The 27,617-nt window shown below is 48.9% G+C and overlaps 11 protein-coding genes across 12 annotated transcripts; 7 read left to right on the top strand and 4 right to left on the bottom strand.

The window, feature by feature from the left end:
* Nucleotides 1-38: 38 nt before the first annotated feature.
* SPPG_03281 (thioredoxin-disulfide reductase) lies at nt 39-1,520 on the top strand. Its single transcript, XM_016751556.1, has 2 exons — nt 39-636; nt 702-1,520. The coding sequence occupies exons 1-2, from the start codon at nt 73-75 to the stop codon at nt 1,311-1,313; spliced, it is 1,176 nt and encodes a 391-aa protein (XP_016609519.1). The 5' UTR covers nt 39-72; the 3' UTR covers nt 1,314-1,520.
* Nucleotides 1,521-2,384: 864 nt separating this feature from the next.
* SPPG_03279 (uncharacterized protein) lies at nt 2,385-4,302 on the top strand. Its single transcript, XM_016751555.1, has 3 exons — nt 2,385-2,527; nt 2,584-3,772; nt 3,835-4,302. The coding sequence occupies exons 2-3, from the start codon at nt 2,935-2,937 to the stop codon at nt 4,224-4,226; spliced, it is 1,230 nt and encodes a 409-aa protein (XP_016609518.1). The 5' UTR covers nt 2,385-2,527; nt 2,584-2,934; the 3' UTR covers nt 4,227-4,302.
* Nucleotides 4,290-4,931, bottom strand: SPPG_03278 (uncharacterized protein). Its single transcript, XM_016751554.1, has 3 exons — nt 4,703-4,931; nt 4,547-4,622; nt 4,290-4,477 (listed from the first exon to the last, which is right to left on the bottom strand). Exons 1-3 carry the CDS (start codon nt 4,913-4,915, stop codon nt 4,317-4,319), a joined length of 450 nt encoding a protein of 149 aa, XP_016609517.1. The 5' UTR covers nt 4,916-4,931; the 3' UTR covers nt 4,290-4,316.
* A 72-nt stretch (nt 4,932-5,003) lies between these two features.
* Nucleotides 5,004-6,955, top strand: SPPG_03277 (uncharacterized protein). The gene is made up of 2 exons (XM_016751553.1): nt 5,004-5,178; nt 5,244-6,955. Exon 2 carries the CDS (start codon nt 5,268-5,270, stop codon nt 6,828-6,830), a length of 1,563 nt encoding a protein of 520 aa, XP_016609516.1. The 5' UTR covers nt 5,004-5,178; nt 5,244-5,267; the 3' UTR covers nt 6,831-6,955.
* An 84-nt stretch (nt 6,956-7,039) lies between these two features.
* Nucleotides 7,040-9,250, top strand: SPPG_03276 (NADH dehydrogenase (quinone), D subunit). The gene is made up of 6 exons (XM_016751552.1): nt 7,040-7,387; nt 7,491-7,592; nt 7,671-7,898; nt 7,960-8,748; nt 8,814-8,975; nt 9,050-9,250. The coding sequence occupies exons 1-6, from the start codon at nt 7,219-7,221 to the stop codon at nt 9,064-9,066; spliced, it is 1,467 nt and encodes a 488-aa protein (XP_016609515.1). The 5' UTR covers nt 7,040-7,218; the 3' UTR covers nt 9,067-9,250.
* Nucleotides 9,251-9,264: 14 nt separating this feature from the next.
* On the top strand, nt 9,265-10,481 carry SPPG_09103 (uncharacterized protein). Its single transcript, XM_016757258.1, has 4 exons — nt 9,265-9,633; nt 9,700-9,819; nt 9,879-9,987; nt 10,041-10,481. The coding sequence occupies exons 1-4, from the start codon at nt 9,299-9,301 to the stop codon at nt 10,128-10,130; spliced, it is 654 nt and encodes a 217-aa protein (XP_016609514.1). The 5' UTR covers nt 9,265-9,298; the 3' UTR covers nt 10,131-10,481.
* Nucleotides 10,334-13,386, bottom strand: SPPG_03275 (uncharacterized protein). The gene is made up of 7 exons (XM_016751551.1): nt 13,051-13,386; nt 12,927-12,980; nt 12,765-12,857; nt 12,545-12,698; nt 12,097-12,476; nt 11,909-12,006; nt 10,334-11,850 (listed from the first exon to the last, which is right to left on the bottom strand). Exons 1-7 carry the CDS (start codon nt 13,189-13,191, stop codon nt 10,479-10,481), a joined length of 2,292 nt encoding a protein of 763 aa, XP_016609513.1. The 5' UTR covers nt 13,192-13,386; the 3' UTR covers nt 10,334-10,478.
* Nucleotides 13,387-13,681: 295 nt separating this feature from the next.
* On the top strand, nt 13,682-15,728 carry SPPG_03274 (uncharacterized protein). The gene is made up of 10 exons (XM_016751550.1): nt 13,682-13,858; nt 13,928-14,021; nt 14,076-14,170; nt 14,239-14,406; nt 14,475-14,528; nt 14,605-14,621; nt 14,682-14,881; nt 14,943-15,060; nt 15,118-15,619; nt 15,692-15,728. The coding sequence occupies exons 1-9, from the start codon at nt 13,710-13,712 to the stop codon at nt 15,417-15,419; spliced, it is 1,197 nt and encodes a 398-aa protein (XP_016609512.1). The 5' UTR covers nt 13,682-13,709; the 3' UTR covers nt 15,420-15,619; nt 15,692-15,728.
* On the bottom strand, nt 15,283-17,728 carry SPPG_03273. Of its 2 annotated transcripts, XM_016751549.1 has the most exons (8): nt 16,989-17,728; nt 16,838-16,919; nt 16,694-16,749; nt 16,480-16,631; nt 16,310-16,409; nt 16,078-16,247; nt 15,978-16,005; nt 15,283-15,913 (listed from the first exon to the last, which is right to left on the bottom strand). In XM_016751549.1, the coding sequence occupies exons 1-8, from the start codon at nt 17,362-17,364 to the stop codon at nt 15,564-15,566; spliced, it is 1,314 nt and encodes a 437-aa protein (XP_016609511.1). In that variant the 5' UTR covers nt 17,365-17,728; the 3' UTR covers nt 15,283-15,563. The 2 variants fall into 2 exon arrangements, with proteins under 2 accessions (XP_016609511.1, XP_016609510.1); XM_016751548.1 differs by having other exon boundaries at nt 15,283-15,918; nt 15,978-16,247.
* A 69-nt stretch (nt 17,729-17,797) lies between these two features.
* Nucleotides 17,798-21,603, top strand: SPPG_03272 (uncharacterized protein). Its single transcript, XM_016751547.1, has 8 exons — nt 17,798-17,984; nt 18,055-19,593; nt 19,665-19,870; nt 19,947-20,390; nt 20,457-20,726; nt 20,793-21,071; nt 21,138-21,184; nt 21,248-21,603. The coding sequence occupies exons 1-8, from the start codon at nt 17,882-17,884 to the stop codon at nt 21,414-21,416; spliced, it is 3,057 nt and encodes a 1,018-aa protein (XP_016609509.1). The 5' UTR covers nt 17,798-17,881; the 3' UTR covers nt 21,417-21,603.
* Nucleotides 21,351-27,586, bottom strand: SPPG_03271 (SKI complex subunit tetratricopeptide repeat protein SKI3; the record flags this gene model as incomplete). Its single annotated transcript, XM_016751546.1, has 18 exons — nt 21,351-21,862; nt 21,925-22,612; nt 22,676-22,773; nt 22,840-23,020; nt 23,079-23,674; nt 23,737-23,940; nt 24,008-24,949; nt 25,012-25,325; nt 25,390-25,621; nt 25,682-25,811; nt 25,874-26,031; nt 26,093-26,223; nt 26,288-26,390; nt 26,443-26,583; nt 26,663-26,893; nt 26,959-27,034; nt 27,099-27,184; nt 27,251-27,586. 18 exons carry the CDS (start codon nt 27,584-27,586, stop codon nt 21,530-21,532), a joined length of 4,980 nt encoding a protein of 1,659 aa, XP_016609508.1. The 3' UTR covers nt 21,351-21,529.
* Nucleotides 27,587-27,617: the final 31 nt, after the last annotated feature.

Raw genomic sequence — 27,617 nt, 5'->3', positions numbered from 1 at the left:
AATATGGTGGCGCAGTTATATGACAAGAAGCAGCTCGCTGGAAGGCAACTCACCAACTGAGCTGCTGGAAAAATGACTGCTGTTGCTCATGTGGGACGTCAACTCGCTCTGCGATGGGTTGAGACTCGCCCCACATGGTTGGGATATGCCACCTCGCACGCACTGCAAGCAGTGAACTTCATTACACCGCGAGTCACAGCTAGTGCAGTATGTGCCAGCTCTCTTCCATCTACCCGGCTGTCCTCCACCTCAACTGCCTCGGCAGCACCCCACCCTTGCGTCGTCGTCGGAAGCGGACCAGCGGGACACACCGCAGCGATTTATCTTGCCCGCGCAAATTTGGAGCCTGTTTTGTACGAGGGGTACATGGCTGGAGGAATTGCTCCCGGCGGTCAATTGACGACCACAACAGATGTTGAGAACTACCCTGGATTCCCAGAAGGAATCTCTGGGACAGATCTAATGGATCGCTTTCGGCAGCAGAGTGCGCGATTTGGTACAAAAATTCACACAGAGACGATATCCAAAGTGGACTTGTCGAGCAGGCCGTTCAAATTGTGGGTGGAGAATAAAGAAGATCAAGAACCGATCTTGGCGCGGAGTGTCATAATCGCTACGGGGGCGACCGCGAAGAGAGTAAGAATCTCCATCTGAAATCGCTAGCGAGACGTGGTTGCTAATATTTCGGTTCCTTTCTTCAGATGCGCATTCCAGGTGAAGAGACCTACTGGCAGGCGGGAATATCCGCATGTGCTGTTTGCGATGGCGCAGTTCCAATATTTAGACGTAAACCACTTGCAGTGGTTGGTGGCGGAGACTCAGCTGCTGAGGAGGCAACATTTCTCACAAAGTACGCCAGCAAGGTGTACGTCTTAGTCAGAAGGGACAAGCTACGAGCCTCTAAAACTATGGCAGACCGTCTGTTGCGTAACCCAAAGATCGAAGTTCTATGGAACACGGTGCCGATTGAGGCAAAAGGAGATGGGAAGCTGCTGAAAAGCTTGATTTTGAAGGATACCAAAACTTCAGAGACACGAGAATTACCTGTGAATGGCCTCTTTTACGCTATTGGGCATACACCCAATACCGGTATTGTGGCAACAGGAGGTGGGCCAGATGGTAGAGGTCCCCAACTTCAACTTGATCGGGATGGTTACATTATCACGAAGCCCGGTACATCGTTGACCAGCCGTGAGGGAGTGTTTGCAGCTGGTGACGTCCAGGACAGACGCTACCGCCAGGCGGTCACGGCGGCAGGCTCTGGCTGCATGGCGGCGCTAGATTGCGAGCGGTGGTTAGAAGAGGAACAGTAGACTTCCTCGGGAGAGTTGATTGCATTTGTAAATTACAACATCACATATAGAATGCGCGCTGGAATTCAAGAGCTCTCTTGACAAATGGAGCCGAACTGGGAGGACCGAACGGTCGACAGTAAACGTTCCGTTACATTACAGTCGGTACCATATGGAATGCGTTAAATAAATTTCAATGTACAATGACCAAAACACTTAAATAGTTGTCTAAACCTTGACCCAGCCTCTCTTCTTTAACCAGTTATCCCATCCTCGCGAACGCATCCTTCGAGCCAACAGCGGAGTCATGAAAGCTGTCAGGCCAAGCCTGATGGGAAGGACCAACTGATTCGCTGCGTGAGCCATCAAGCATGTCAACCCGAACTCTCCACAGATGTTGCTAACTGCCCCACCTAAAAGCGCCACATTGCTAGCCGGAGTAAGTGTGTCCCCAACTGCCAGTGTCGATGATTGCTGCTGACCAAGTCCTGCCACAACACAGTCATTGTCGCCCGACCACCAGGACTTCATACTCAGGACCGTCTCTGTCACCATACTAGCGTCAACACCGAATCGAAACGCCGCAAACCATGAAAAAAAAGATATGGCAGACACTGCAGAATACGTAATGACAGCGTATGCCCCAAACTCCCGCAGAAGCGCCTTAAAACCCTTTTTTACGCTCTTTTGTGTCAGCGAAGTTGAGAGTCCTGTAGTCGAGATAGTGGGTGCGCTGAGCCGTTTACTGTCGTTGGTAGTAGGAGTTTGAGTAGTAGAGTTTGAGGAAACCGAGTAGACTCGCCTATGACGGCACACACTTGCTCGTGTCCGACCCAGTGTGGTACGGTACAGGAGAAGCATAGCTGCAGACTTGCTATGAACACTCGGGAATCGTGAAATATGGAGGGAACACAATGGAGGAGGCTGCGTGCAGCGAGCACCTGCAGAAGCTCCCTCCAGCAGCGGAGAGATTGCTTTGGTCAAAAAATGCACGGTCCCCAGCCTGTGTACGTAACCGATCGACAGTGCCTGTTGCCATGGAAATAGCTCCAGATCTGGAAACGAGACGCCTGAAATTGTGCTGGATGCAATGAACATGGCAAGGTGACGAGAAGCTAGTGCCAAGCTGTCTTCATGTGTGTCCGGGACAAATGCTCTATGGAGCATTTACACTTTCCAGTCAGGATATGCGTTATAATTTTAAAGCAGCTCGTGGATGGGTTTTGGAAGCGCAAGTCAGTCAGCTATGCATTTGTCGAAAACACGCCAGTTCAATTGAATGCAATTCCAGGCTCGAGCCTTTCATGTGCTTGCTAAATGGGGCACTCGGTCTCAACGCAAGCAAAAGGCTGAACGCAAGCAGGATGGAGATACTCGCTAGTCTCCTTTATTCAAACTCGAGTCATTGGGTGGAATCGCTGTCCTTTGTGCTTAAAGTTGTTTGGAACGCGAAAGTTCATTACAAAAGCATGGCACGTGACATTGCTTTGGACCAGCGTCTTCGCTTCCTTTGGTAGCTTTTCACACACTGCCCATTAGACTTTTTGAAATCCCGACCACCATTCTCTTCTTGCACTCCTACTCTCACCACCACTGCTCACACAAAAGACAAGTGTCGACATCCAGACTTTAAGTGGAATAAATGACCAAAAATCGAAGTACGACACCCGTATTGGACCGACGACAAAAGACACCTGCACAGCCCGAGGAATCGCTTCAGAGACGCAGAAGACGATCCAACAGAGTCATGGAAGGTGACTTAGATGCACCTGAGACGCCTGTTTTAAGACGTTCGCGACGGCAAACCCCACATCCGGCCAGGGGAGCAGACAATGCTCACAATGACACTCAAAGCGAGGCGATAGCAACAAACGTACCCCAAGCTCAGCCCAGAAAGCGTGTTCGCGGAGCGTCTCACGACACTACTTCAATGTTGGATGACGAATTTCCAAAGGTTGACAGTTTGCGGGAGGAAGTTACCCCGGGCAGTCTAAAGAGACAACGGACCGATGCATGGGGGGAAGATATTGGAGGAGAAGGGAGCGGTGTAGAATCCGAAGGCTATCACATTACTCTCGCAGATGATGAGTCCCTTAGCGATAGGGATTCAGGTGTTCTTGAGGTTGACGCCCGTGCTCCGAGTGATGTATCAACTTCTCCATCCGCCATTATAGACCTCACTTCCGATACCACTACACTCCCAAACTCAACCCACACAGACACAACCCGCATGGCACACATTATCGACCTAAGTACACCGGTTGTCAGCCAGATTAGAAACCCTGTACAGAGATCACCCTCTTCTGAAGCTGTATTCGACCTGACTCAGGAGGAAGACGATGATTTGCAAGTCCTACATCATATCCCTGGAGTGCGACTTCCATCTGTACCTCGGGCTTTCACTAGCGGAATGTTAGAACTTGGTGCAGATACACTAAGCAGCCCTGAAGCTGGAGGATCCGTGCGGGCTTGGATAGAAAGTAAGTACGCTGCTATCATCCCATATGCCTTTGTCATGCTTATTTAACACCGACCGATCCAGGCGCTTTCAGTCGGATGTTGGGAACAGGATCGAGATCCGTACCAAATGACAATTTGCATGAAGTTGGGGGACAGAGTCCACTGCAACCGCAGAGCATCCGTTCCATTCGTCCTCGTCTCCCGTCGTTCAATGAGCTACAAGACAACCTCCGCACCACGGTAGCCCGCCCTCAGCCTCCACCGCCTCCCCCAGAGCCCGAAAACCCGGCTGCATTGAAATGCGCCATTTGCCTGGGGACTTTCAGCGTGAATACAAACCTGAGTGCAACCATTTGCGGTCATATATACTGCGAGGACTGCATAAAAGACGTGCTCAAGGTCAAAAAAGAGTGTCCAATGTGCAGGCGGCCACTGAAAGGGAAGAACAGTATTCATCGGTTATATATATCATAGGGGATTTTGGGGCTTGGGTTCATTGGATGGTGGAAAAAGGATTAATTAACAGAGATTGCACGATGCGAAAGAGAAAGGGTTGGTTTGTATTCATCTGACTGGGATAGGCTCATCTTCCTGTTGATTTGAAGCCGCTTTCGCCAAGGTTTCTTTTATCAGTACCGCCAACCTACGCTCCGCTATCAAGGCAAGCTCTTCATTAGTGGTTGGCACATTGAAGGACACGAACACTTGTATGCCAAGCTTTGTGGCTGTTCCGTGGGAAGTAAGCCTATTAGTGTACTGAACCTGCTTCCATCCAGGTTTGTTCGGAACTCTACCTAAGCGTCTAGCTATCCGCTCACTAACATCGTCAGCAGAAGTGGGGAGAAGTGATGTTGATGTTGCCGTTTTGTCCTTTCAACCATTTCCATACAATGTTATCTCTCAATCTTCAAAAAGGCACATCAGGATTGGAGAAAGGCAGCATGACATACAAATCGAGTGGGCATTGCCACTGCAAGTCCGTCCAGTCGCCCAGTTGCGGTGGTACTACCTTCGCCCGCCCCAGATCCAGGAGTTCCAACCCACGCAAAGACGGAAGATTCCATCACGGTAAATTGGAAGCACAAGGTATGGCTATCATGGGTTTCCGTGAGCTGATAGACCTTGAATCCAGGAACATGTGCCTCTGGCTGCAAGAGTGACATGGCTGTCTGGTCTTCGAGGTGAAAGCTCGCCCGCCCCTCCCGCCAGAGCAACGACTGCATCACGTGACCACAGCCAGCGACAGCTAAACGTCAAAGAAACCCTTTTCGCCACTGGTTCCAGATCTGTTAATTTCGGGCTGGTGCGAGAAACCACGTTGAATACCATGGACAATCAGCCTCTTGGGGCGGCGATGGAAACCTTACTCTGTGGTGGGAGCTCTTACAGACTTCAGCTTAGTAAATATCTGGTGTGATAGCTGGAGGTACGGCTTCGCTTGCAGGTGTATCGTTTTTATCACCTATTTTAATCCTCGCTTGTATGTTACAGTCCGTGTCATCTCATTCGGACCAAATGTCATCACCACCTGCAGCTCATATTCCTCGAACCTCTGCCTCTCCTCGCGCATCGGGCAGGAGAGGTCAACGACGCGGCCCGACACCTGGGGAAGGAGACGCTAGGAGCACGGGCAGCGGCGAGGATTCTCATGCGAACTCGCGCAGGCGAAGAGAACCCCGACCACCCTCTGGTCGAAGAGAAGAGGCTAGAGAGCTCTACAGGCAGCCGTCAGAAGGATCTCAAGTCCGAGCGCCGGTCATCCTTGAGCGACGGCCCGTTCCTCAAAAGCCGGAAGGCCCAGTACCTAAGGGACTGTTGCTGCGAAATCCACCTGCTGGAACAACCCCGACAAAAACGATTGAAAGGAATCTTGACCGAGGAACTAGTGCTACTACGCCTGAACTCGCTGTCCAAGCCGCAGGAGTGACCCTGCCTCTACCGCGGATTCATAAGATTCTTGACCAACATCTCCGCTTCCAGCCAACGGAAACAGTGCATCGCGCTCTATCTGAGCTTCCGGGATGCTTTGTCGTTGGGGCCATAGGTCGGCGAGGTACAGGAAAATCCACAATTCTAGCACATTTCTCAACGTCCTTGACAACGTTCCCTTCTGGTCAAACAAGGACCAACGGCATTGATCTACACGTCACGCCAGAACGTGTCATACTGCTGGATACTCAAGCACTACTTTTACCTGGCGGCCGGGCACCGCACGATGAAGCATTGCAAACAATGCGACTGGCTTGTTTCATACTTTCCGTCTGTCATGTAGTGCTACTTGTGTCGGACACACATGAGCTTGATGCAGATCTTCTTCATTTTGTAAGAACTATGGAAGCTGTTCGACACCGCATCATCCCTTTGTCGAAGGAGGAGCAACAAAGCGATGAACATCGACCAGATTTGGTATATGTTTCCACCAAGTGCACAAGTGATTCGTTTTTTGTTGAATCTTATGCGAATATGGCAACAGACTTTCTGTCATGGTTTCGAGGCACGCGTATTGGCGTGCTTGGCGGGAGTGTAAGCATGGGGAAGAGGTATGGACAGTATTCCGGACTAGGCAGCGACGATGATCGGAAAGGCGGAAAGCCAAAACTGGGCAAGAAAGCTTCACGTTCAAGCAATGGGGAGGTTGCTGATCCGAGGAGTTCTCCAGTGTCGCCACTGAGTGTTATGACATCTCCAAAGCCATCCGATCCTCGATCAGGGACGCTGGTCCGTGAGCCAAATATCTTTCTGCTTCCTCGTGCACCGGTTGTAAGCAATGCTTCGAGCGACCCAAATCCGTCTCCGGTGGGTAAGCCAGGTGGGCCCCCCATACTGGATCGATTGATCGGATTTGGCATCCCTGCTAGATACGAAGTAATGATGAAGGAGCTAAGAAATCAGGTTTTCGAGACCCCTCGATGCACTTTAACGGAAAAGAATCCGATGGTGCGGCGGTGGTATGGGATGTCAGAGCGTGACTGGCTAAAGTTTGCGACCAAAACTTGGGAGACAATTCGGAAATCGGACATGGACAGGCACTGGGCGCGAGTTATGAAAAGTCGACTGGAAAGATATTCCAGTCGATGACCCTTTGTATGATAGTTTTAGATAGATCTCTGCGACGGTAATAGTTTATTGCTTGCTTTTCAACGTCTTGCTCTCTTTTTTATATAGTGAACTGGACTTTCCGCACATAATCACTTGCTTCCAACTGTGCCACCGTGTTTTGGCAAAGTCATATAATGCCAATGGCACAGCTGATAAAATTAATTTGAACCCAACTCCCAACGAAGAAGCAACGGGTAGAGAAGCAGGCGGTGGCTAGCGACAACGCCATCATCCGGCAGATTCCCTACGTGAATCTTGGTGGTATCTGATTCTATCTTGCGAAGCTGGAAGTTGCTATTGTACATATCTTGTCCTCATTCACTGTGCCCTACCCACGAGATTTGCCCACTGAAGAAGTAATACCACAATGTCGTCTACCGCTTTCTCTCGCTCTGTTCTATCTCTCGCCACTCGCACGTCTGGCGCTCGCCAGCTTTCGTCACTGACTGCCCCGGCGGTGGGATCGGCATCTCAGATGTTGCGTGGAAACCGTCCGTCGGTCCCTGCTGTACCGGACTTGCAGGCAAAGCGCGGAGGTATGGGATGGACAAATGGCGTGTCGAGATTTTAAAGTTTCCGACAGAGTGGAAGCAATATTGCTGGTGCTTTGTTAACTTTCTCTATCTTGATTACTTACAGCCAAGAAGGTCACTGGCGGCAAAGTAATGCGACCCGAGACATTCGGCGTTTCTAGTCGTTGGTTTGTTCCACCAAAAGTGCGTCAGACTGCAGAATACGTCGGTATGTGGTACTAACTTTATACCTAGAAGGGAGGACAATGAATAATTACTAAAAACACCATTCTACGCAACTTTATAGAGGTGCCATATTATGAAGGTGAAGACGCTAGTCTTGAAACCTTCACAATTAACTTTGGACCCCAGCACCCGGCTGCACACGGTGTACTTCGTCTGATCTTGGAATTGAAGGGTGAAATTATCGTTCGCGCCGATCCCCATATTGGTTTGTTGCACCGTGGTACTGAAAAACTCATCGAATACAAGACGTACCTTCAATCGTTACCGTACTTTGATCGATTGGATTATGGTAGATTTTCAAAACCTCAAATATCTCTCGGCATGAACCAACTAATATTATGTTTTTGCAGTATCCATGATGACGAACGAGCAAGCATACTCTCTTGCAGTGGAGAAACTTCTCAACATTGACATTCCTCCTCGTGCAAAGTACATTCGTACCATGTTTGCCGAGATTACACGCATCTTGAACCATATTATGGCCGTTACTACCCACGCCTTGGATGTCGGTGCTTTGACACCCTTCTTGTGGATGTTTGAGGAGCGTGAAAAATTGATGGAGTTTTACGAACGGGTGTCAGGAGCGCGTATGCACGCTGCGTACGTGCGCCCTGGAGGTGTGGCGCTCGACATGCCCGTGGGTTTAATGGAAGATATCTTTAAGTGGGCTGAGCAGTTTAATGCTCGTATCGATGAGACTGAGGAAGCACTCTCAAATAACCGTGTCTGGAAAAATCGGTTGATTGACGTTGGCAAAGTTACTGCCAAGGAGGCTATTGATTATTCTTTCTCTGGAGTCATGCTACGTGGTTCTGGTGTTGCCTGGGATTTGCGTAAAGAACAGCCATATGATGCTTACGAGGATATGGAGTTTGATATCCCGGTGGGAACCAACGGAGATTGCTACGACCGCTACTTGTGCCGTGTGGAAGAAATGAGGCAGAGTTTGCGCATCATTGCGCAATGCCTGAACAAGATGCCTCCAGGACCCGTTAAAGTAGAGGATGCAAAGATCGCCCCTCCACCGCGCGCCACCATGAAGGAAAGTATGGAGGCTTTGATTCACCACTTCAAGCTGTACTCAGAGGGATACTCAGTACCTCCTGGAGAAACTTACACTGTTATTGAGGCACCTAAAGGTATGTGCATCAGACTTTACGCTCTATGTTCGGTCAGAATGTCTTGTGTGACATGTTTAAACTAGGCGAGTTTGGTGTATACCTTGTATCTGACGGTTCTAGTCGTCCATACCGGTGCAAGATACGTGCACCCGGTTTCCCCCATCTGGCTGGAGTAGATTTCATTGGACGAGGGCACTACCTTGCGGACGCCGTCACTATCATTGGAACTTTGGATGTCGTGTTCGGTATGTCATGTAATGCGTTTTGTAGACACAGGCTGAAGCCATCTAATGTGGCGGCCCTCTTCTCTTACAATTAGGTGAGATCGATCGGTAAAACAAGTAGTTTGGAGCTGCAATGTGGTCCCAAAATCACAGACTGCAATATGCTGGGGTGGGATGGTGCTAGGATATCACGGATGGGAGGTAGAGGGGGTGTATTGTTAATGACATGAATATGAGATACAAGACGTTGCATGAGTGTTTTATAATGAAGAAAGACCTCCTTAGTTTATATATGATGCCGTGACTCACGCGGAAGGTCAGATCCTCCCTTGGACAAAACACGAATGTTCCATCCGCTGGCGACCGCACTGGTGTCGGCATTGATATCATACCTATGCCTGTGGCGTTTCCCGTCAACTGCGCTACTCGATAATCCAGCGAACGCATTACCCACAGCCATTACCTCGCTGTTTCTCTGCCAGATCGTTCTCGCGATAGTTGGAGCCTGGGACAGCGCCACGGATCTAAAACCCGAAGGAAAGCAAAAGAACCGAAAACAGCAGGTTATAGAACCACGATGGCCTTGGATTTCATCTGTGATGTATGGGATCTGGTGGACTGTGTTCGGAACAATCACGTTCTGGCTGATCGCGGTGCTGTTTGGTGCTCCAGTTTTTGAGTAAGTTGGAGTCAGCACCTCGTTAAGGGCTAGCCGAAAGTAGTATACTGAAGATTTGTGGGTCAGGCTTGTGGAAAAAACTTGGCTTGCAGCTGCCTATCTATCAGTATTGGCTGTCTTCCCGACTGGAGCCGCCCTAAAATCGAACACTTCGGCATGGATAAGACTTATTTCCTCAACTGGCCGGTGTGTTGCTTGAACTTTTCACCGCCTTCTAGGAGATTTCATTCTCACACGGTCATAAGTCTTGAAACCGCAGTTGAAAGGATGGTGTATTATCCGTTGGTGATGTCCGTCGTAGGTGCATGGTTTGGAGGATTTGTGATACCGCTGGACTGGCAGAGGGACTGGCAGGTGAGTTGCCGTTATGCCCGTTTCAAAGACGAGAAAGCCAACACATCGGACAGAAATGGCCAGTCCCAATCGTTTGCGGGGCCTTTTTTGGAAGTTTCGCTGGCCACTCCCTGTCCGTGATCTTCAATCAGCTCGCCAGCTAACGTGGAAAGTAACGACCTGGACATGATATACGAACTAGTATGCGACATGAGAAAACAAAGCTATTTCGTAACCAGCAGTTCAATATCGAGCAAAGTATGGATGATTCGTTCAATATATGTACACTCTAGGCAGTCTTGCATTCCAACGAGCGTCCATTGCGAGGATACAGACGCGATGCATGTTTTAAAACCTTTCAGGTCAGCAGGAACGGCATTGACGTTTTGATATGACAGAAAGCATTCCCAGTGACCTAGTTATCCTCTTCTGATGGGGGCACGATAGTCCCCTTAAATACGTAAACTATTATAATATTAAGATACATTTCTTATGTCGCTGTGGTCGGCACATCAGTCAGTGAACTTTTTCAGCTGCTCTTGGCTGGCGCTGCGTTTCAGAAGGCTTGCGGTGCTGCTGCTCCTACTCAGCGGCCTGGGACTGGATATTTCGAGATTCGGTGGAGGTGTCTTTGAGATGTTACGGCTCGGTATGGATGGGCTTCCTTGTGAGCCAATATTTAGGCTGCTGGTGCTGTGCGCCTTGGTTAGAGGTGACGTGCCTCGCTTTATAAACTCATTTCGAAGGTTTTCTATACGTCTCCCCACTCTACTGGCCCTTTCGCTCCCCGTAAGATGACTCGTATCTGAATCATTGTCGCTGTCACTTTCTGAGTCGTCGCTACTATTGACGTTAACTGCGACTTGGGGTGATAGTTCACCCTCGCCTACACGTACACTTCTAACCGCCAGCAGCTCGAGGGAAACAGAGCGTTTGAACCCGGAACTGCTGGGCTGCTTAAGGCTCCGGGTGTCATTTCCAGGATGTGGACTTTCTATATCAATCGGTGATTTGGGGTACTTGAAGAACTCCTTTCCGGACGGGCTTTCGACGTCACCATGGCTATCAAAGGACGTATTTATCGTCAGCTGCCTCCATGCCTGGTCGTTTTTGGCATATACCCTCTTGTAAAAGACATAGCCGGCAGCCATGAGAATTATCGCGGAGGTTATTAGCAGTGCTCCTACTATGACCGTTCGCTTCTGGCGTCGTGCTTCTGCTACGGTGTGGGAGCACGTTCGCCCATTGGCTTGTATTTGATCGGGATCGATTAGAACGTCCTCCTCCCCACATGTTCCATGAATGGTGAGAGACCAGTCCAGCAAATCGCCGGTTGAAAAGGGAGCCCCAGTGTACGGATCTATCTCACCCATTCGAACGTCCTCAATCAACAGTTTCCAGGTGCCCAGAGCCTTTTCTCCCCAGGAATGAACAGTCATAAAAGTCCATGGATTGTACCCCTGATCGGAATCATCTTTGAAGCGAGGAGCAGCCAGGATGCTCTCGGTGAGCTGCGGGCTCACCAGCTTGATTGTCAGGAATTTTCTGTCAGGATGTCTGATGCGAACGGTCACTTGCACATGCTCTATGGCTGCCATCCCTGCAACGTCCTGCGCGAGCACATCAATCGTATCCGTCTCCTGAGTCCCGGCGAGGAGTCGTATGTGCTTGTAGCTGTGTTTGGTAAGTGTTATTGCCGGAGATGGAAGAAGCGTATGTTTTTCGGCGGCCTCCACCAGCAGAGTTGCATCCATTACTCCAAAGCCATATTTATGACTGACATGACGCCCTGCTCCGTTAGTGTGCCAGTCAGCATCCGTCGGGTCATTCTTCTTGGCAGTTGTCACAATGAGATGCTGGATATCACGCCAGCCAAGGTCGGGCCTGTGTGATGTCGTTAGACGCCAAATGTCTGCAAAGTGCATGACAGTATCAAAAATACCTCACGGAGAGCATTAATGCAATCATCCCGGAGGCCAGAGGAGCCGCCGCGGATGTTCCAGAATGACTGGCAGTGCATTGTTTAACATCAGTCGTGACCTAGTAGCGATGCATAGTGTCAATCAATATACAGTCCCTTTTTGACGTCCCTTCTAAAAAGGCTGCAAGGGGGCGTACTCCCATACTTACAATACCCAGTCCATTCCCCCCACTGTATGAAACAGCCAAATGGGCACTGCAAAGTTCGCCGTAGAACGGCATTGTTCCCTTATTTGTCACGGCTCCGATGGCTACTGTTTCGATAGCATTTGCGTAGCTATCAAAGTTGCAATTGTCACCTTCGAGGCCACCATTTCCGGAAGCAAAAACATATATGTTGCCGAAGCCTCGTCGGCCCTTGCGGACTCCCGCTGCCAGTGCTGCTTGTGCTAGATATCCTGGCCCATCCAACGCCATCCCATCGTCGTTAGGTCCCCATGAGGAAGAATAAATGTCAATGATCTGAAATTGGTGATTGAGTGCTTGAGCTTCAACGGCATCGGTGGTTGTGTTTGCGATTAAGCGCTCCCCTGTGTCAACCTTTCGATGAACAACTGCTTGAGGAGCTGATGTCCTTTCTTTACGAGCAATATCTCACCTGCTAAAGTTGCTCCATATGCGACGCCAACTCCACACACATTGTTGGCCACAGCCGCAATCTCGCCAGCACACCGCGTGCCATGGACGTCTTCTGGTGCCTGGGGAAGAGGAGTATTTGTACGTTCATTGAAATCGTAGCTGACCGCTTCGTTCTGAATAGTGAGCAGAACATTACAAACACAAGTCACTTTGGGGCACCAGTAAATCGCAAGACGAACCCAGTTCTCTGCCAAGTCTGGGTGCATATACTGTACGCCATCATCAATAACAGATACCGTCACACCACTTCCGTTGATTCCTCGAACCCATACCTACAATAGAAGGTGCTGACGTTGAGCGAGACCATGAGTATTGATGTGATACTAACTCATGAAACCCACCGGCATGACATTAATGTCGTTGTTTTGATACACGCCGTTTACACCATCATTATACTACTCCAAGTAGATACAGGTAAGCTCAATTGACCGCAAACATTTTCCGGGCATTTTCAAGATGTCTTACCAAATGCCACTGCTCAGGGAAGCGGGGGTCCTTGAACTTTTGAAAATCCAATTCTCGTTTGTATCGCTTTTTTGGCGTTTGCATCTCAAACCACTTTACATGCTCTGATTCAATCAGTAGTCCATGCACCTCGTCTGGCATTCTCTTTTGTAGCTTTCCCTTCCCACACTGATCATGTTCTTTTTCCGTTGACGTGCAAATGTCCACTTCAAACAGGTAATATCCATCCAACAGCCCCACTTGTCCCAGAAATGTAAACTCATGCTCTGCGGCATAGGCCTCGGCCTCAGCCAGCGTAAATGGCCGGTAAGTCACAGGATCATGAAGTTGGACTGCCCATTGCTGACGCTCTGGTTTGTTGTTTTGCTCAGCATCAGCGGGTTGAAGGAGCAATATGACAAGTAGAGCAGCTGTGAGCGCAACTATCAGGGTTCTTGGGACTTGAGTAGGCATTTCATGCCTTCCGATATCGGTGCAGCTATGCTAAAACTCTGACCCAACCTTCGCTGTTCGATGGGATACCCTCGTCAATAATCAAAACAAAAGCTGGACGGAAGACGCTTACCGAAGGAGGCACGTGACAGACGCGGGTAGTCACAACAGCCAAAAGGCCTTTCCGTTGATCTTTTTCGCCCAATTTTCTCGAGAGGGACGGCGAGATGGATGTGGTTACATTAGTTATCATCTATGTAACCCTCTTCGCTTGTTTGGTCTTTATTCTCTTGTTTGGGGAAGCGAGTTTCTTTCGGGATGGGTTCATTGGAAGGATGCACCGGGGTTTAACGGACTCTTTTCCCCACTATTTGCAGTAGGCACCTTTGGCCGCAATTGGGCTAGTCATCACTCGATATGTTTTTTTTTAATTTTATCATGGTAGCAAAACCCTTCTGATGATATGTGGTCAACGTGTAGTTAGAAAGTTGGATTCTGGCTCCAAATATCTCCTCGAGAGCCGTCACCCCTTATTGCAAGTACGTAAAAGCCTTGTTTGTTGCCAACGGACCGAGAATTGAATGAGTCGTTAGATATTTTATCTTAGCCTTATTACTGGATGCATATTCATATTCTGGCAAAACGCCTGGCCCGCAATACCAAATAGCCACGTAGGCAAAATTCATGTGTATGTGGAAAAAGTTGAAGAATGCACCCGCCAGATTGATCACCGCTCATGCTGTACTGTTCTAATAGGTATACGGTTCCCTTAATGATTGCTAGTGTTTATGGAAGTTTTATTTTGGCAAGCTGGAGTAACCCGGGCGTCCTCACCCGGGAAAATAATGATCGAGCACTTAGTATATGGGAATATGATCACATCATATTTACCCCAAAAATGTGCCGAACATGTCAGTTCCAAAAGTATGGACATCTCCTATCTGGTTCAGGCACTTTCTCTTCAGCAGCCGCTTACTCTTCTTCTACCTCAGACCCGCTCGATCGAAACATTGCTCTATATGTAAAGCATGTATTGCGAAGAGTGAGTGAGTATATCATACATTGATCAGCTTTCCTTCAAATCAGAGCCAGTGGGTAACATTAATCTGGTTTCAATTGCAGCCACCACTGTGCCTGGAGTGAGTTTGAGAAAATAAGCTTGAGCGATGGTTATGATTCTCACGGGAATCCCCTTCTAGTCAATAATTGCGTCGGTCACCTCAATTACCGATGGTTCTTGCTATTCCTTTTCACGACCTGCGGGATAGCATTCTATGGATCTTACTTGGTCTTGCAGATTTTCCGTGCGGAAATGGACAAGCGACAGATCCACGATCTGTGGGTCATGGATCGCATCACTCAGGAACGTAGCCGGATCTCGTTTAAACAAAAGTGGCTTGTAAGCGTCTGTCTCGCAAAATACTTGATTCTGCCAATTGACATGGTGGCTGGTTGCTTAGTATATGATCCACCATGAAATGATGCTGGCAGCCTTGGGGATATTTGCCGCATTAGGTGGCATCGTCGTTCTTGCGTTCATCTGTTATCAACTTTCCCTCGTCTTTCGCGGAGTGACCAGTACGTACAGAGACAAATCATGTAGTTTGACTCGCTCTTACCGTTACCTTGATATAGCCAATGAGTCGTTCAAGTGGGATGATATAGATTACGACATACGTAAAGGGCAATTGCGAATGCCGCGAGAACTATACGATTTCAACCATGGGAGGCACGAGGAAGACCAAAGCACTACTCGCGCCAAAGGGAACACAACGGCGACACGGCGGAAAGGGCGAAAGGGCAACGAGAAAAGCCACGATCAGGAACGCGACGACTATGTATCTATCAAGTCCATTGCACAAATCAAAAACATCTACCATGGCGGCCCATGGGCAAATCTGATGGACATATTGTTTCCATCTCCCTTAAACGTGTAACGAGTGGATATGACAGTATTCTCCTGCCGTTCATTATGCCTGGTGGGCACAATTGTGTTTTGTCAATCAGCGTTCTCCATATATTACAAATCCTCTACTGTGGTTCCCCTTGTTGTGTGCTGTGAATATGATACATATTCCATTTTACCCTTGTCCCTTTGGTTGGAGTTGCATGCGACCGTCCTCAAGCTGTTCTATGGGTATTTTTGTTTTTGATCCGTCTGTTCGCTGGACGAGCAGCTCTGATGATGTGAATCCAATGATTTTTACAGAATATTTCGAGCCACTGTCGTAGAGATAGGCCTTATCATTTCTTCGAAAAGTAGTGCCTTGGTATCGCAGCAGTTCTAGTTCTGAGCGAACTTCGTATGATGGTGACGTGTCATTCGCTCTTTTCATTGCTTCCGTTATGCTGTCAGATGGAGGTGCTGATGTGCTAATGTCGGGAGTTGCTTTGCCGTTGTGAATCCCGTGCTTTTTACTGCGTCCCGCAGCTGTCCTAATAATCTTAGAGATATGGTACTGGCGGGTGATTGATACAACAAGATGTTTTCTTACCTCCACTATGCGATCTAGCGGTTTGAATCTGAGGGGATGCAAATATGAGCATATGCATCGCGCATCTTGCAGCAGCGATGAGATGAATCGGCGACCTTACCCCTATTGATTCTAGGTCTTCATTTATTTCATTTTTTGAAAGACCTGATATTGTCGCAGCTGGAAAACCACCGCTGGCTATAATCGCTCTCCATTCGCTCAACTCTGCTTTGAGCGCCTTTCGTCGCTTTACGCACGCTGCCCTGTCAGGAACTGTAGACGACGGGTGCCCTGATGAGAAACCGTTTTAGTCCTTCCCGAGTGTATCTGGGACCTCGGGGCACTGCACGTACCTGAATCTGACGACTCCAGCTTGCGCTTTTCATCGTACATCTTCCATCGCTTATGCTCAATCTCTGCTATCATTTGTCTTCTAAGTTCCCCTCTCTTACACTGCAAAACTCAGGTCATGAGAAATGGCAATTGAAGATTAGTTTATACGGCAACCACGGGAGATACCCACAATAAAATCGGTTCTCGCTTGCGAAACAGCAGCTTCGAATTGCCTTTGGAAACTTATTCGCTCCAATCGAAGCCGCGCCTCCGCTGCATTCAACCTATCCACCCTCTTTTGCTCGATGTGTCGCATTTGACTTACTAAGACCGGGTGGGTGCCTGATGTAGATAATAACACAGGTTATGTATTGAACGTTGCAGCAAGGCCATGGTTATGCTACCATTTCGTATTGCGGCGTCCTCTCGCTCCAGTTCCGCGATTTTCTCCTGATACATTCTGCAAATCAAAAGATATCACAATTGTCAGTTGACCGATGGTTGGGTCGCAATGAGAAGACCCAACACAGGTATATGGTCAATCTTACTTTTCTCGAAATCTTGCAAATTCGTGTTCAATATCTGTCAGCGCCTTCAGCGCCTCTTTTCGGAAGACCTCGTGTTCATCATCTAAGCCAATTGAACAGCATTCAATCGTATCGATACGTGCAAAACCAAAAGTATCCAGAAGCGCCATACCTTCAGGTCCTATTTCCGTAGATCGTGAGTTTCCTGGCTTACTTCGATCTTGCTTAATACGTTTACTGGACTTTGCGGCTGTCTCTAGCTCGACGAGTGACGGTGATGGTGATTGCGGGGGTGGTGAGTGGATCGGCATTGTTGGCTGCTGTTCTCTTCGATCCGGAGTGTGTGGTGAGCCTTCTTGCTTCTGAGTTTGAGGGAGTGAGTTGCCAGTCAGAAGATCCTCGTCGTTCTCGTCGTCATCCTCGTCGTCGGAGAGCTCTCCCGCCTCTTCTTTCAGTCGGGCCAACTCGGCATCAGAATCTGTTGCATCTTGGTTCCCGTCCATTGTCGTCACGAGTTCCGACTCGCTGCCGGTCACGACGTCCGCCATTCTTGTCCCAGGTGGTCTGTCAATGAGCGGGCGTGCACGCCGGAATACCTTCGGCAATGGGCCCTACACAGGTAATTTGATACGGTACGCTGCAAGGAGCTTGTATCAATACTCCTGGTATAAGAAGGCAGCAGGAAATGGGTTTGTACAGCCACACTGGCGGGCAGAATGCGAGCGAGCGTGACAAATTCTGAAGTTTTAGCAACTCCGCACTCCGCGCAACAAGTTTGCAGAAGGTATCCGCAGCAGCCCAAAAAGCTTTTCGTAGATATGCGTTGAGAAAACAAGCGGAATGCAGAGTAGAAAAAGGTGAACTGATCTCTTGAAAGTCGGTCGCGAGTTTTCGTTGAGCTTTTTGTTTGAAAGCCCAACTCTGGAGTTGGTTCGAAAGGCCTTTCAACGCTGAATCAAACCCGTGACTCAGTGCTAAATGAAGTTGCTCGCCTCTCAACGAGATCACCACAGGAAAGCGTAGATTCCCTCTAGCCAGATTGCACGTTTCAAGCCTTTGACACAAATGCCACTGCCACGGCAACTGCTGCTGCGCTCCGTGGCTGGAGGCCGGCCATTGCATCTGAACAGATGGCCCACAAGAGCAGGAATGGCGACACTCACCGAAGGTTTGCAGGTTTGCAGTTTTACATGCTAGTTCTGCTTTGGCGAGCCTAATGTGCAATGCTTTCGGTGTAGTGTCGGAAAAGTATCAGCCAGGTCACGTCGTTCATGGATTCAAAGTTCAAAACGTTCGCAAAGTGCCCGAGTTTGACTTGACCGCCATTCAACTCAAGCATGAAAAGACGGGGGCTGGCTATTTGCATGTTTTTAAGGACGATTCGAACAATGTATTCAACGTTGGATTTCACACTCCTGTGAATGATAGCACGGGAGTGCCGCATATTCTGGAGCATACAACCCTCTGCGGTAGCAAGCGCTTCCCCGTCCGTGACCCATTTTTCAAAATGCTGAACCGGAGTATGGCAACGTTCATGAATGCTTTGACGGGGAACGACTATACCATGTATCCCTTTTCTACCGAGAACCCTGTAGATTTTCGCAACCTCATGGATGTATATATGGATTCCACCTTTGCGCCACTGTTGAGAGAGCTAGACTTTAAACAAGAAGGGTGGCGGCTGGAACATGAAGATCCTAAAGATCCTTCCACTCCCATCATATTTAAGGGAGTCGTATACAACGAGATGAAGGGAGTTCTTTCGGACGTAGGAAGCCTATTCGCGATCCGGGCTCAGCAACACTTCTATCCTGGAACAACATATAGTCATGTGAGCGGCGGAGATCCAATGGCTATCACGGATCTAACTCATTCACAGTTGGTCGAATTCCATAAAACGCACTATCATCCGAGTAATGCACGGTTTTTTACCTACGGCACATTCCCGTTAGAAGAACATTTGAAAGCTATTGACGACCGGATCGCGCGATTTGCACCGATCCCGCCACCTCAGGATCCGGAAATGAAATCGTTTGCAGAACCCAAACGCATTCGTGTGACTTGTCCTCCAGACCCAATGGGTGAGCCGGACAAACAAACCAAAATGGCAGTAGCCTTTCTGTCGAACAAGGACACAGACGTCTTTGAGTCGTTTGCGATGAGGGTCCTGACATCGCTTCTTATGGACGGTGCCGCGTCTCCTATGTTTAAGGCACTGATAGAACCGAATATAGGGTCGGACTACTCTGTAACCACTGGATACAACCAGCATACAAAAATGACGAATGTGTCATTTGGGCTGCAGGGGATCAGGTCTGAGGATGTGGACATGGTCGAGGGGAAAATTATGGACGTCCTTAGAGATGCTGCTCGTACGGGTTTCGATCCAGAAAGGGTGGAGAGCATTATTCATCAGACGGAGCTTGGCCTCAAGCATCGGAATGCGAACTTCGGAATGATGGTGGGACAACAAGTTATGAGCCACTGGGTGCATGGGGGTGATCCATTGGAATTTTTGGAGGTCGCAAAGCACATCCAGCAGCTCCGCGCTTCTCTTGCAAAACCCAAATTTTTCGAATCGATGATTGAAAAATATTTTTTGAACAATCAACATCGCATGGTATTCATAATGGAACCTGATGAGAGATTCAGCGAGGAACTGGCGGAGACAGAACGGAAAAAATTGGACAAAATGGTCAATAATTTGAGTCCAACAGAAAAGCAAAAGATCTTGGAAGATGGCGTCAAGTTGACGCGGAGCCAGGAGGCGACCGAGGGTGAGTATCAGCATTCCGTCGTCAATTTTTTATCCGCAGTTTCTCATTTACCATATACTATCTGTGCACAGATGTGTCATCTCTACCTACCCTAACAATTGCTGATATTGCACAGGAAGGAAAGCAGTATCCCGTGGTAGACGCACCTGTCGGATCCAGCGCGTTCCCGGTGCAATGGCGAACGACAGCCACAAACGGTGTGTCATATGTATCAATCGTAAAAGCCATTGAAAAACTTCCTCAGGAACTCAAAGAGTATCTGCCACTCTTCTCCAGCGTGAGTAATGCCATGATAGCAGTGTAGGATAGATGAACTCGTCTGCTAATCTTTGACGTATCCCACTGTGGATTAGTCCCTTCCGTCCATTGGGACACAAAGAAAATCTCTTCCGGTTCTCGATGAAGCCGTTCGTATGTTTACGGGGGGAATCTCAGCGGCAGTCTCCATCAGAACCGATCCTGCCTCCCTGTCCGAGGCTCGCGCCTCTCTAACCCTTTCCTCCTCGTGCCTTGATAAAAACATTTCTCCTATGTATGAGTTGATGTCGGAAATCGCTTCTGAGGCTGCCTGGGAGGACTTGGAACGGCTGCGTACAGTGGTTCTAACAGCAGCGAGCGACGCCAGCCAGGGTGTCGTACAAAGCGGGCATCGTTATGCAATGTTGGCGGCTGGTGCAGAAGTCACCAAGGCAATGAACCAGTCAGAAGTTTTGGGGGGTTTGACTCAAGTAGGATTTTTGGGACGGCTTGCGAGGAATGGCGTAGATAGCATTCAGCAAATATCTGAAAAATTGCAGGTAGATATGCGAGGGTGTCCACCGCAACCGGATTGTCGCGTCCTAACTGAATAATTTGTTGTTTAGGAAATTGCCAACTTCATTGCTAAAGAACAGACATCCTCGAAGGGAGCTGTTATTACAGTGGACAGCGCTCGGGACGCTCATCAGCAAGGCATAAGTCGTCTTGTGGATACGTTGGGTTGGCAGGGAACTCGTGCAAATCGTTCTGGGACATCTGAAGAGTATGTGCCGACTTATGGACGTACATTTGTACCTCTCCCTGTGGCGGTCAACTTCAGCGCCAAAAGCTACTTGGGAGTACCATACACGCATCCCGATTCGGCAGCCTTGCAGGTGCACACCAATCTAGTTCCTAAATGTGGCTAAAATGCCAAATGCTGACTGCATCGTTCTCAAAAGGTACTCGCTTCGCTTATGACGCACCGCTTCCTTCACCGTGAAATCCGCGAAAAAGGTGGCGCATACGGTGGAGGGGCTTCATACTCGAACCTTGATGGCACCCTTTCATTCTGGTCCTACCGGGATCCCGCGGGTGGCTTGGAGAGAACTCTTCAGGCTTATGATAGAGCCGTGGAATGGGCGCTGGATATCAACCGGCATCTAGGCCAGCAAGAGCTGGACGAGGCCAAGCTCTCGATATTTCAGAATGTTGATGCTCCTATCAGTGCTGCTGGAGAGGTAATGCGCGGGTTCAACCGAGCATAATATCTAGTTGATTTCTAAATCGTATGTTCTCGTGTTCAGGGCATGCTTCGCTTCCGAACCGGCATTACATTTGAGATGCAACAGGCGTAAGCTACAACCTCTTTTCTGGTGTACTTATGACAAAACTGATATGTGATATCCATCCATAGACGACGGGAGCGCCTCTTTGCTGTTACGTTGTCCGATGTGAAAGATGCTGCAGCTAAATACCTTGCTCAACGCCCTAGTGCTGTTGCAGTGCTGGGTGGCGAAGAGGAGGGCAACCGGCTAATTCAAAACTCGCAGAAGGAATGGAAGGTTGTCAACTTTGCGGCGTAGAGATAGACTTGAAATAATCGCTGGGTGCAATTCTGGCTATATAGTACCTATCTAGCATCCTTATTGCAGCGTAGTATCTATTTATTCCACATATTGTAACATATCTACAATTCTTAACCCAATGAATCTGTCACCAATTTGACGTATGGATGTGCTTGATCGAGTCCCCGCAAAACTTTATTCGCTTTCCCCGCTTCTCCACTTCGGAAGTACATTAGGGCTTGCAAGCACCTTCCAGCTAGTGAGGTAGCATTGAGCTTCAGGGCTTCATTTATTGCTTCATTTGCCAGGGGAATATTGGCTATTGTGAGGGCAAGTTTTGTCAATCGCAATAGTGACGAGAACCTCAGTCGCAGGTAAGACGATGGTTTCATTAGCAGACTTTGACGATAACAGAGTTCTGAGGCTGGATGTAAAAGCAGTGATTGGTAGAGCTGAGCCAAATCCTAACAGAAGACAATTGTTACCGAAATTGTCATGTTCAGGATACTGTGACTTGAGTACTTACCTCCAGAGCCGAACCCAAGCCTGTAATAGCGGCCTTCTTGTATGATAAAGTCGCCCCTACCGCATCTGCCGTGGCCTGCAATCCCCTGCCAATCACGGCATAAGCGTACCCTTGAAGACGCGGATGACCTTGCTCTACTACATTTGAAGCTAACTGCGTCCCTATTCGCAAGTCGTCCATGGTGTGGCCATCAGCTTCCCCTCTGGCAATCCCTGATTCCGCCACCACTAACGTAGACCACGCTATGGCGGAAGACAAATGGCTTCTTCTATGGGCATGATTGACAGAACCGGATAGTAAATTACCCTGTTGTTCGAATGTTGCCACGCTCGCTGCTTGCTCTGCTATTCTTTGAACGGTCTTACACCTCGTGCGGAATCGCAAAACGGACTCTGAGGGATTGTTCTCAGAGACGCTCACATCTACTGCGGCATCTGCACGTATTTGCAATGCAAGCGCTATCCACGCCACTGCATTTCCAGGCGATATTCGAATGGCCCTCTGTAACGCTCTCTGCCTTTTCCGGGATTGCGTAGTCAAAGAAGTTCCAGAACCAGCTTCGCCCGCTGCCAGCGATGTCAATCCAAGTGTCATGTTGACCGACGAGCGAGCTGCCGAAGTCGGGGCGGCTGGAAGGACGACTGCCGCATCGGCGGTCTTTAAAGTCGAGGTATCGCCCGGTGCATGACTGCAAACATAAGGATTCATAATCTTAGCATACGGTTCACGGGTTTCACCCATTGAAACATACCGGTATAGAAACTCAGCTAGCGTTCGCCACCGTTCGGCTTTCCACGGATATCGATGTACCGCTTTACTGAGGAAGCCTTTGCTTGCTTTCAGATTACCCTGTTTCAGAGAAAATTTCTTTAGCACTTTTGGGTACTTTACGCGCACGATGTACACAGGTATTACCTGAAGCATAAACAGGCGACTCAACACGTCGTCGGCGTCGACGTCCAATTCCCCAAGCCCATCTGGTGGGATCTTGATAATCTCGGCCGCAGCGCTTTGCGCTAGAGCGAAGTCTTGCCGAATCAACCCAAATGCACAGAGTCCAATCAGGGCCTTCATGTTACGAGGGTCTCGAGCGACACTGAGTAACAATTGGTCAATCGACATCAAACCCTCCAGGACGCAATTGATATACTTACCAGGATAGAAGTTGCTGCTTGGCCAGTTCCTGGTGCTGCTCGCTACCCAGTGCGTAGAGGACTTGGCTCAGAATCAGCGTTACATCGTTCGGCAAGGTTGTCGTCCCATCCTCGCCGGTTGCGTCAGCCGCAATTTGGAACGCCTTCTCAAACGATTCCAGGCTTGCCGGTAGTCGTTCTTCAAAGGACAGCGCCAAGCCGTTTCCAATCTGCGTATAGACGTCACCAACAGCTGTATTCAATACTTCGCTGTAGGCAGCTGTCGAATCGGAAAAGCGCCCCATTGAACATAACACACGAGCCCGATTTTCCGTGATGAGCCGTAGGGATGTCTTGCGTTCGTCAGCTGGCAGACGCGCTATGTTTGAGCTTTGAAGCGCCCGCATAGCGTCATCAAAGGCATCGAGGGCCTTGGAGTAAATGCCTTGTCTCTCTAGCACCAGTCCAAGGAGGTTAAGTGGACCCCAGTCATCGGGTCGCTGTTGCGTGATCTTGAGCAGACAAAGCGTGGCTGTACTGTATGATGCGGAATCCCGACGGCGATGCCTTGTGGCATGGCGATATATATAGTTTGCGTATATGTAGTTGACCTCTAACTTTTAAGAGGCTTGCCTGAGTGTTGTGTGCATTCATTCGTCACTCGTAATGCCCTACTCACCACAGCAGTGCCACCTAACTCGTAAGCCTGCTCGAAGAACTCAAGCGCATCCTTGCCGGCGCGTTCCGCAATGATTGCTAGTCCAAACCAGCCCATAGGCCATTCCGGGTCTGCAAATTGAACCCTGGAGAACGCCTGTCGTGCCAGGTCAAGGTCTTCTTGAAGCAAATACAATAAGCCAAGATTGGCCCATGACGCAGGATTCTAGACCAAAATCATTTAGCAGAAGTCGTAGCAAACGACGTCATCTTCCATAGCTACCGGTTCATACCTCGGCGTTGCTCTCAAGAGCTTTTATCAATGCATGTTGACTAACACGTGCATCCTCCAAAAGTGTGTACACTCCTAATGCATTCCAGTAGGCATCATTCAAGGGGTGCTTCTTAATTGCTTTCTTCTCACATGCGACTGCATAGGAAGAAAACCTCTCTCGTCGGGCTCCTTCGGGATCTTTCGCAAACAGCTCATGGTGGCGATAGAAATATGTCAAAGCCAGGTCATGCCAGTACCCTGCGCTAAGGTCAAGAGCTTCCTTGGAGCCTTTCCGTGCGCAAAGTTGGATAGCCAGTTTATACGCTGCGGTGGCGCAGCGCAAGAGGAGATCTACGCCTTCCGTACTATCCCCGTCTGCGACATTGCTTTGTCCAGACGCAGAAAGGCTCGCTTCCAGGTAGTCAATCGCGTCTCGTACAACCTGAACGGAAGCCTTCTTTGCATATGCTGGAATGAGTAACTTGTACGCTAGACTCGTGTCGCCAAGTATTTTGGCAAGCGAATGCAGCTGCGTTGTTTTCATTGCATTCAATGTTGTTTCGAGAGCCTCGCCCAATAGCTGTGCACACAGTCCATGAGCGCCACCCTCAAAGCTTTGCCGCGCCTCCAGAAGCAGACTTTCACAGAGTCCCTTGAGGGTAGGGATATGTGCTCTCATGCTTTCACGGTTGGTAGCAGCAATCAAGTCTAGACTTTGACGGTAGGCTTGCACAGCTTCACCGTACAGCCCAAGCTGTTGTTTCAGTGCAGCCACTTGGTAATTCAAGCTGACCGAACCTGCTTCTAATTCGAGGCCTCGACCGAACGCCTTCAATGCAGCCATGTACTTTCCATCCGTCATATAGGCCTCTCCCAAACCCTCCCAGCAGTGCGTATCCTTAGAGTTGATTCGAAGGGCAGTCTGAAAGTGCCCCATTGCCTCAATGTGCTCCTTATTTGCCTGCCATCGAGAAAGGGTCAATTTGAGGCCGACTGTACAGGCTACGTCAATTCTGCACATACCAAGGCAATAAAACCGAGCTGTTTGTAGGCCCACGCGGCACGCTGTGCTTTCGACACAAATGCGTTTAGAACGCCCTTGGCGGAAGTTGACTGCCCATCTTCAAGAAGCATTCGGCTTAATGCTTTGGCCGCTTGTTCATTGCCTGCATCCAATGCAACTGCTCGCGTATAACACCGCACTGCGCGAACGCGATCTTGCTCAATTTCGGCATAGAACTGACCAAGACATGCAAAAGCCGGGGCATAGTTTGGGTCACGCTTGGCAGCACCCAGCCAATTTGCATGTGCAAACTGCTTATCAGTGCGATACACATCTTTGATTTGCATGATAGTAAGTGCCGTGGGTCAAGCCATTTAGCTTCAGCGCTACACACTCACCGCCCATTGCCCAATAAACTTTACCCAGCCAACACAGATGCACAGCATCCTCTCGTTTGCCAATGGCCTCACGAAGAAGGCGTAAAGCTTCAATATAGTTTCCCTTTTGGTAGTATATCCATCCCAGTTCCGCCTTGGCAGTGTCATTTTCGTTATCCAGTTGCAGTACTTTCTCGAAGCATCGTTGTGCCTCGTCAAATTTTTGCATTGCACTAAGAGTCATCCCCAAGCCCTTTTCTCATAGTCAGCACTCTGTGCAAACGAAAAGGAGGCTTCCGCTTTGAATGGTTACCTGTAGTCCCATTATGTTATTGGAACTTCGTTGCAGAATGCCCTTGTAAAGCTTCAAAGCATTCGGTAAAGTTTTACTCCCCAGCAGTAGATACGCGCGAGCTAACGACAATTCTAGTGACACAGCAACGCTAATAGTAACCGTGAGACATATACGTTGGGATCAGTAACTGTAAAGATTCTGCGACCTTACTTTGTAAGATTCTGCGTGGTCCGCTCCGTGATTTGTGTATAGAGTTCTTGAGCTTTGTTCAGACATTCCACCGCAGCGTCGTAATCACGACGATCCACGTACACCTCCCCGAGTACTCGATAGCCGAAAAAAGAGGATGGGTTCTCCTGCAGCCCTTGCTACACGACGGTGTTAGAGAAGATTGTCACACCATTTGCATGTCAATTGTTTGACACTCACTAGAAGATCATTTAGAGGATCGACATTATCCGTTGACGCTCGCCACGCTAAATAGCCACTCGCCAATCGTACAAGATAGGAATCGCCGAGCTCATTTCGAATCAAGTTAAAGAATCCCACGTCATAGTCGGCTACAAATTCACTCGCTCATGAGTTTGAGTCATATGCAAAAGGGGTTCCAAACCTTTAACTTACCTACGGCAACATCCTGGCTGTCGATAATAGTCTCGAATGAAAGAGGGGCTCGAGATCCTTGGTCGATTATGGCGCGGGCAAGGGAGAGCATTTTGGCATGCAACTAGAGCGCTGTTAGAAATTTAACTGTGCGGGCATTTGTTTCGAGCGATTACCTTGCCCTTCTCTTCTGATGCCACATATGGAAGCTTTTTGGACATAAACTCGACAAATCTCTGTCCTATTTCCAAATAAACCTGGTTTTCCTCAGTGTGCTGCTTCGCAATATCGAGGAGTATATCATAGATCTCTTCGAGCTGCAGTGCATTGGAGAGTAGGCGCTTAGGAACTATGGCCAGTGTGCCGACTAGGCTAAAATGTGAATATTGAAACTACCTGCGATGTAATGATGACCTCCTTGTCCACATTCTCCCTGATGACTTCTAAGCTATCCGCACCTAATCGGCGTCGTCGCGTTTCCACTTCCTTACTTCGCAATTCGGTATCATGCTGCTCCTGCAGATCTGCAATGCGCTGCCATAGTACTAACGGGGAGGGAAGGTCAAGGTTCGCGCAGAGATCGTTGTATTCTGTTCCCGGAGCAAGGCTTTTCAGCACGGCAATAGCCTGAAACAGCATTTGCTCAGTTGCGGCATTATGCAGCTCCTCCACTAATTGTTATATCTTCCTACCTTCAATCTCTGATTCGTACGCTCGAAAAGGTCGATGAGCTTATTTGTTGTTTCAAGACATTTCTGTCCTTCTTTACTATCAAGAGAAAGCTTTTGAATAAGCCAGGACAGAGCGCATGATGCAAACGCATTAGACGCACCTCTCCAAATACAATCTTCTCAACGCATCCAACGCCTCTGCTAGCCGCGAATTATTATCCGTCTCACCATAAAGGTTGACAAGTCCCTGCCGACATTTGGGAACATGAGCATGGCAATTATCGCCATAAGCCAAAATACATTATCTCCAAACCTGCCAAGCAAGAGGATTTGAAGGAGCAAGCTTTGCTGCCTTCTGATATGCTCTTTCGCTTTCAGCAACGTTTCTCAAGTTTTGTTCAGCGAGCCCCAAGAAGACGAGAGCATTGTAATTTGTCTCGTCCTCGTCCAAGATCTGGACGCAATATTCCTTCGCGGCCTCGTAGTTCTTGCCTTGTAACTCTTCTCGGGCGCTTTTCAAGAGCTTTTTGAGTCCACTCATTAGGTTGCCTGGCTTCAAGATGGAGAGGCCCTTCAGTCCTCCAATGTCGGAGAGCTCACAAACTGCCAATCTGCTGAATGAGTCATTCTGCTGTGCCACATTGGCCATCCCATTTTCTTGGAACGCGTTGATGGCATTT

The sequence above is a fragment of the Spizellomyces punctatus genome (assembly GCF_000182565.1).
Source record: "Spizellomyces punctatus DAOM BR117 chromosome Unknown supercont1.5, whole genome shotgun sequence".
NCBI classification, from domain to species: domain Eukaryota; kingdom Fungi; phylum Chytridiomycota; class Chytridiomycetes; order Spizellomycetales; family Spizellomycetaceae; genus Spizellomyces; species Spizellomyces punctatus.
The sequence above is the reverse complement of the archived record's forward strand: the minus strand, read 5'-3'. Positions and strand labels throughout refer to the sequence as shown.

Bases quoted from the DNA above. Each gene is read 5' to 3' on its own strand.
- SPPG_03273 (XM_016751549.1), bottom strand. From the start codon at position 17,364: ATGGCGGACGTCGTGACCGGCAGCGAGTCGGAACTCGTGACGACAATG. The intron at 16,750-16,837 runs GTAAGATTGACC...TTTGATTTGCAG, and splicing joins TTTGCAAGATTTCGAGAAAA to AATGTATCAGGAGAAAATCG. The intron at 16,410-16,479 runs GTGGGTATCTCC...TGAGTTTTGCAG, and splicing joins AAGCGAGAACCGATTTTATT to TGTAAGAGAGGGGAACTTAG.
- SPPG_03275 (XM_016751551.1), bottom strand. From the start codon at position 13,191: ATGCCAGACGAGGTGCATGGACTACTGATTGAATCAGAGCATGTAAAG. The intron at 12,477-12,544 runs GTGAGATATTGC...AGGTTGACACAG, and splicing joins ATATGGAGCAACTTTAGCAG to GGGAGCGCTTAATCGCAAAC. The intron at 12,007-12,096 runs GTAAGTATGGGA...CATCGCTACTAG, and splicing joins GGGGGAATGGACTGGGTATT to GTCACGACTGATGTTAAACA.
- SPPG_03272 (XM_016751547.1), top strand. From the start codon at position 17,882: ATGCCACTGCCACGGCAACTGCTGCTGCGCTCCGTGGCTGGAGGCCGG. The intron at 20,391-20,456 runs GTAGATATGCGA...TTTGTTGTTTAG, and splicing joins AAATATCTGAAAAATTGCAG to GAAATTGCCAACTTCATTGC. The intron at 21,072-21,137 runs GTAATGCGCGGG...TCTCGTGTTCAG, and splicing joins CTATCAGTGCTGCTGGAGAG to GGCATGCTTCGCTTCCGAAC.
- SPPG_03279 (XM_016751555.1), top strand. From the start codon at position 2,935: ATGACCAAAAATCGAAGTACGACACCCGTATTGGACCGACGACAAAAG. The intron at 3,773-3,834 runs GTAAGTACGCTG...CGACCGATCCAG, and splicing joins CGTGCGGGCTTGGATAGAAA to GCGCTTTCAGTCGGATGTTG.
- SPPG_03274 (XM_016751550.1), top strand. From the start codon at position 13,710: ATGGATGTGGTTACATTAGTTATCATCTATGTAACCCTCTTCGCTTGT. The intron at 14,022-14,075 runs GTACGTAAAAGC...ATGAGTCGTTAG, and splicing joins GCCGTCACCCCTTATTGCAA to ATATTTTATCTTAGCCTTAT. The intron at 14,882-14,942 runs GTAAGCGTCTGT...CTGGTTGCTTAG, and splicing joins CGTTTAAACAAAAGTGGCTT to TATATGATCCACCATGAAAT.
- SPPG_09103 (XM_016757258.1), top strand. From the start codon at position 9,299: ATGTTCCATCCGCTGGCGACCGCACTGGTGTCGGCATTGATATCATAC. The intron at 9,634-9,699 runs GTAAGTTGGAGT...TTTGTGGGTCAG, and splicing joins TTTGGTGCTCCAGTTTTTGA to GCTTGTGGAAAAAACTTGGC. The intron at 9,820-9,878 runs GTGTGTTGCTTG...CACGGTCATAAG, and splicing joins CTTATTTCCTCAACTGGCCG to TCTTGAAACCGCAGTTGAAA.
- SPPG_03278 (XM_016751554.1), bottom strand. From the start codon at position 4,915: ATGTCACTCTTGCAGCCAGAGGCACATGTTCCTGGATTCAAGGTCTAT. The intron at 4,623-4,702 runs GTATGTCATGCT...AATGGTTGAAAG, and splicing joins TGGCAATGCCCACTCGATTT to GACAAAACGGCAACATCAAC. The intron at 4,478-4,546 runs GTAGAGTTCCGA...CCCACGGAACAG, and splicing joins GCGGATAGCTAGACGCTTAG to CCACAAAGCTTGGCATACAA.
- SPPG_03276 (XM_016751552.1), top strand. From the start codon at position 7,219: ATGTCGTCTACCGCTTTCTCTCGCTCTGTTCTATCTCTCGCCACTCGC. The intron at 7,388-7,490 runs GTATGGGATGGA...GATTACTTACAG, and splicing joins CTTGCAGGCAAAGCGCGGAG to CCAAGAAGGTCACTGGCGGC. The intron at 7,593-7,670 runs GTATGTGGTACT...GCAACTTTATAG, and splicing joins TCAGACTGCAGAATACGTCG to AGGTGCCATATTATGAAGGT.
- SPPG_03277 (XM_016751553.1), top strand. From the start codon at position 5,268: ATGTCATCACCACCTGCAGCTCATATTCCTCGAACCTCTGCCTCTCCT.
- SPPG_03281 (XM_016751556.1), top strand. From the start codon at position 73: ATGACTGCTGTTGCTCATGTGGGACGTCAACTCGCTCTGCGATGGGTT. The intron at 637-701 runs GTAAGAATCTCC...TCCTTTCTTCAG, and splicing joins CGGGGGCGACCGCGAAGAGA to ATGCGCATTCCAGGTGAAGA.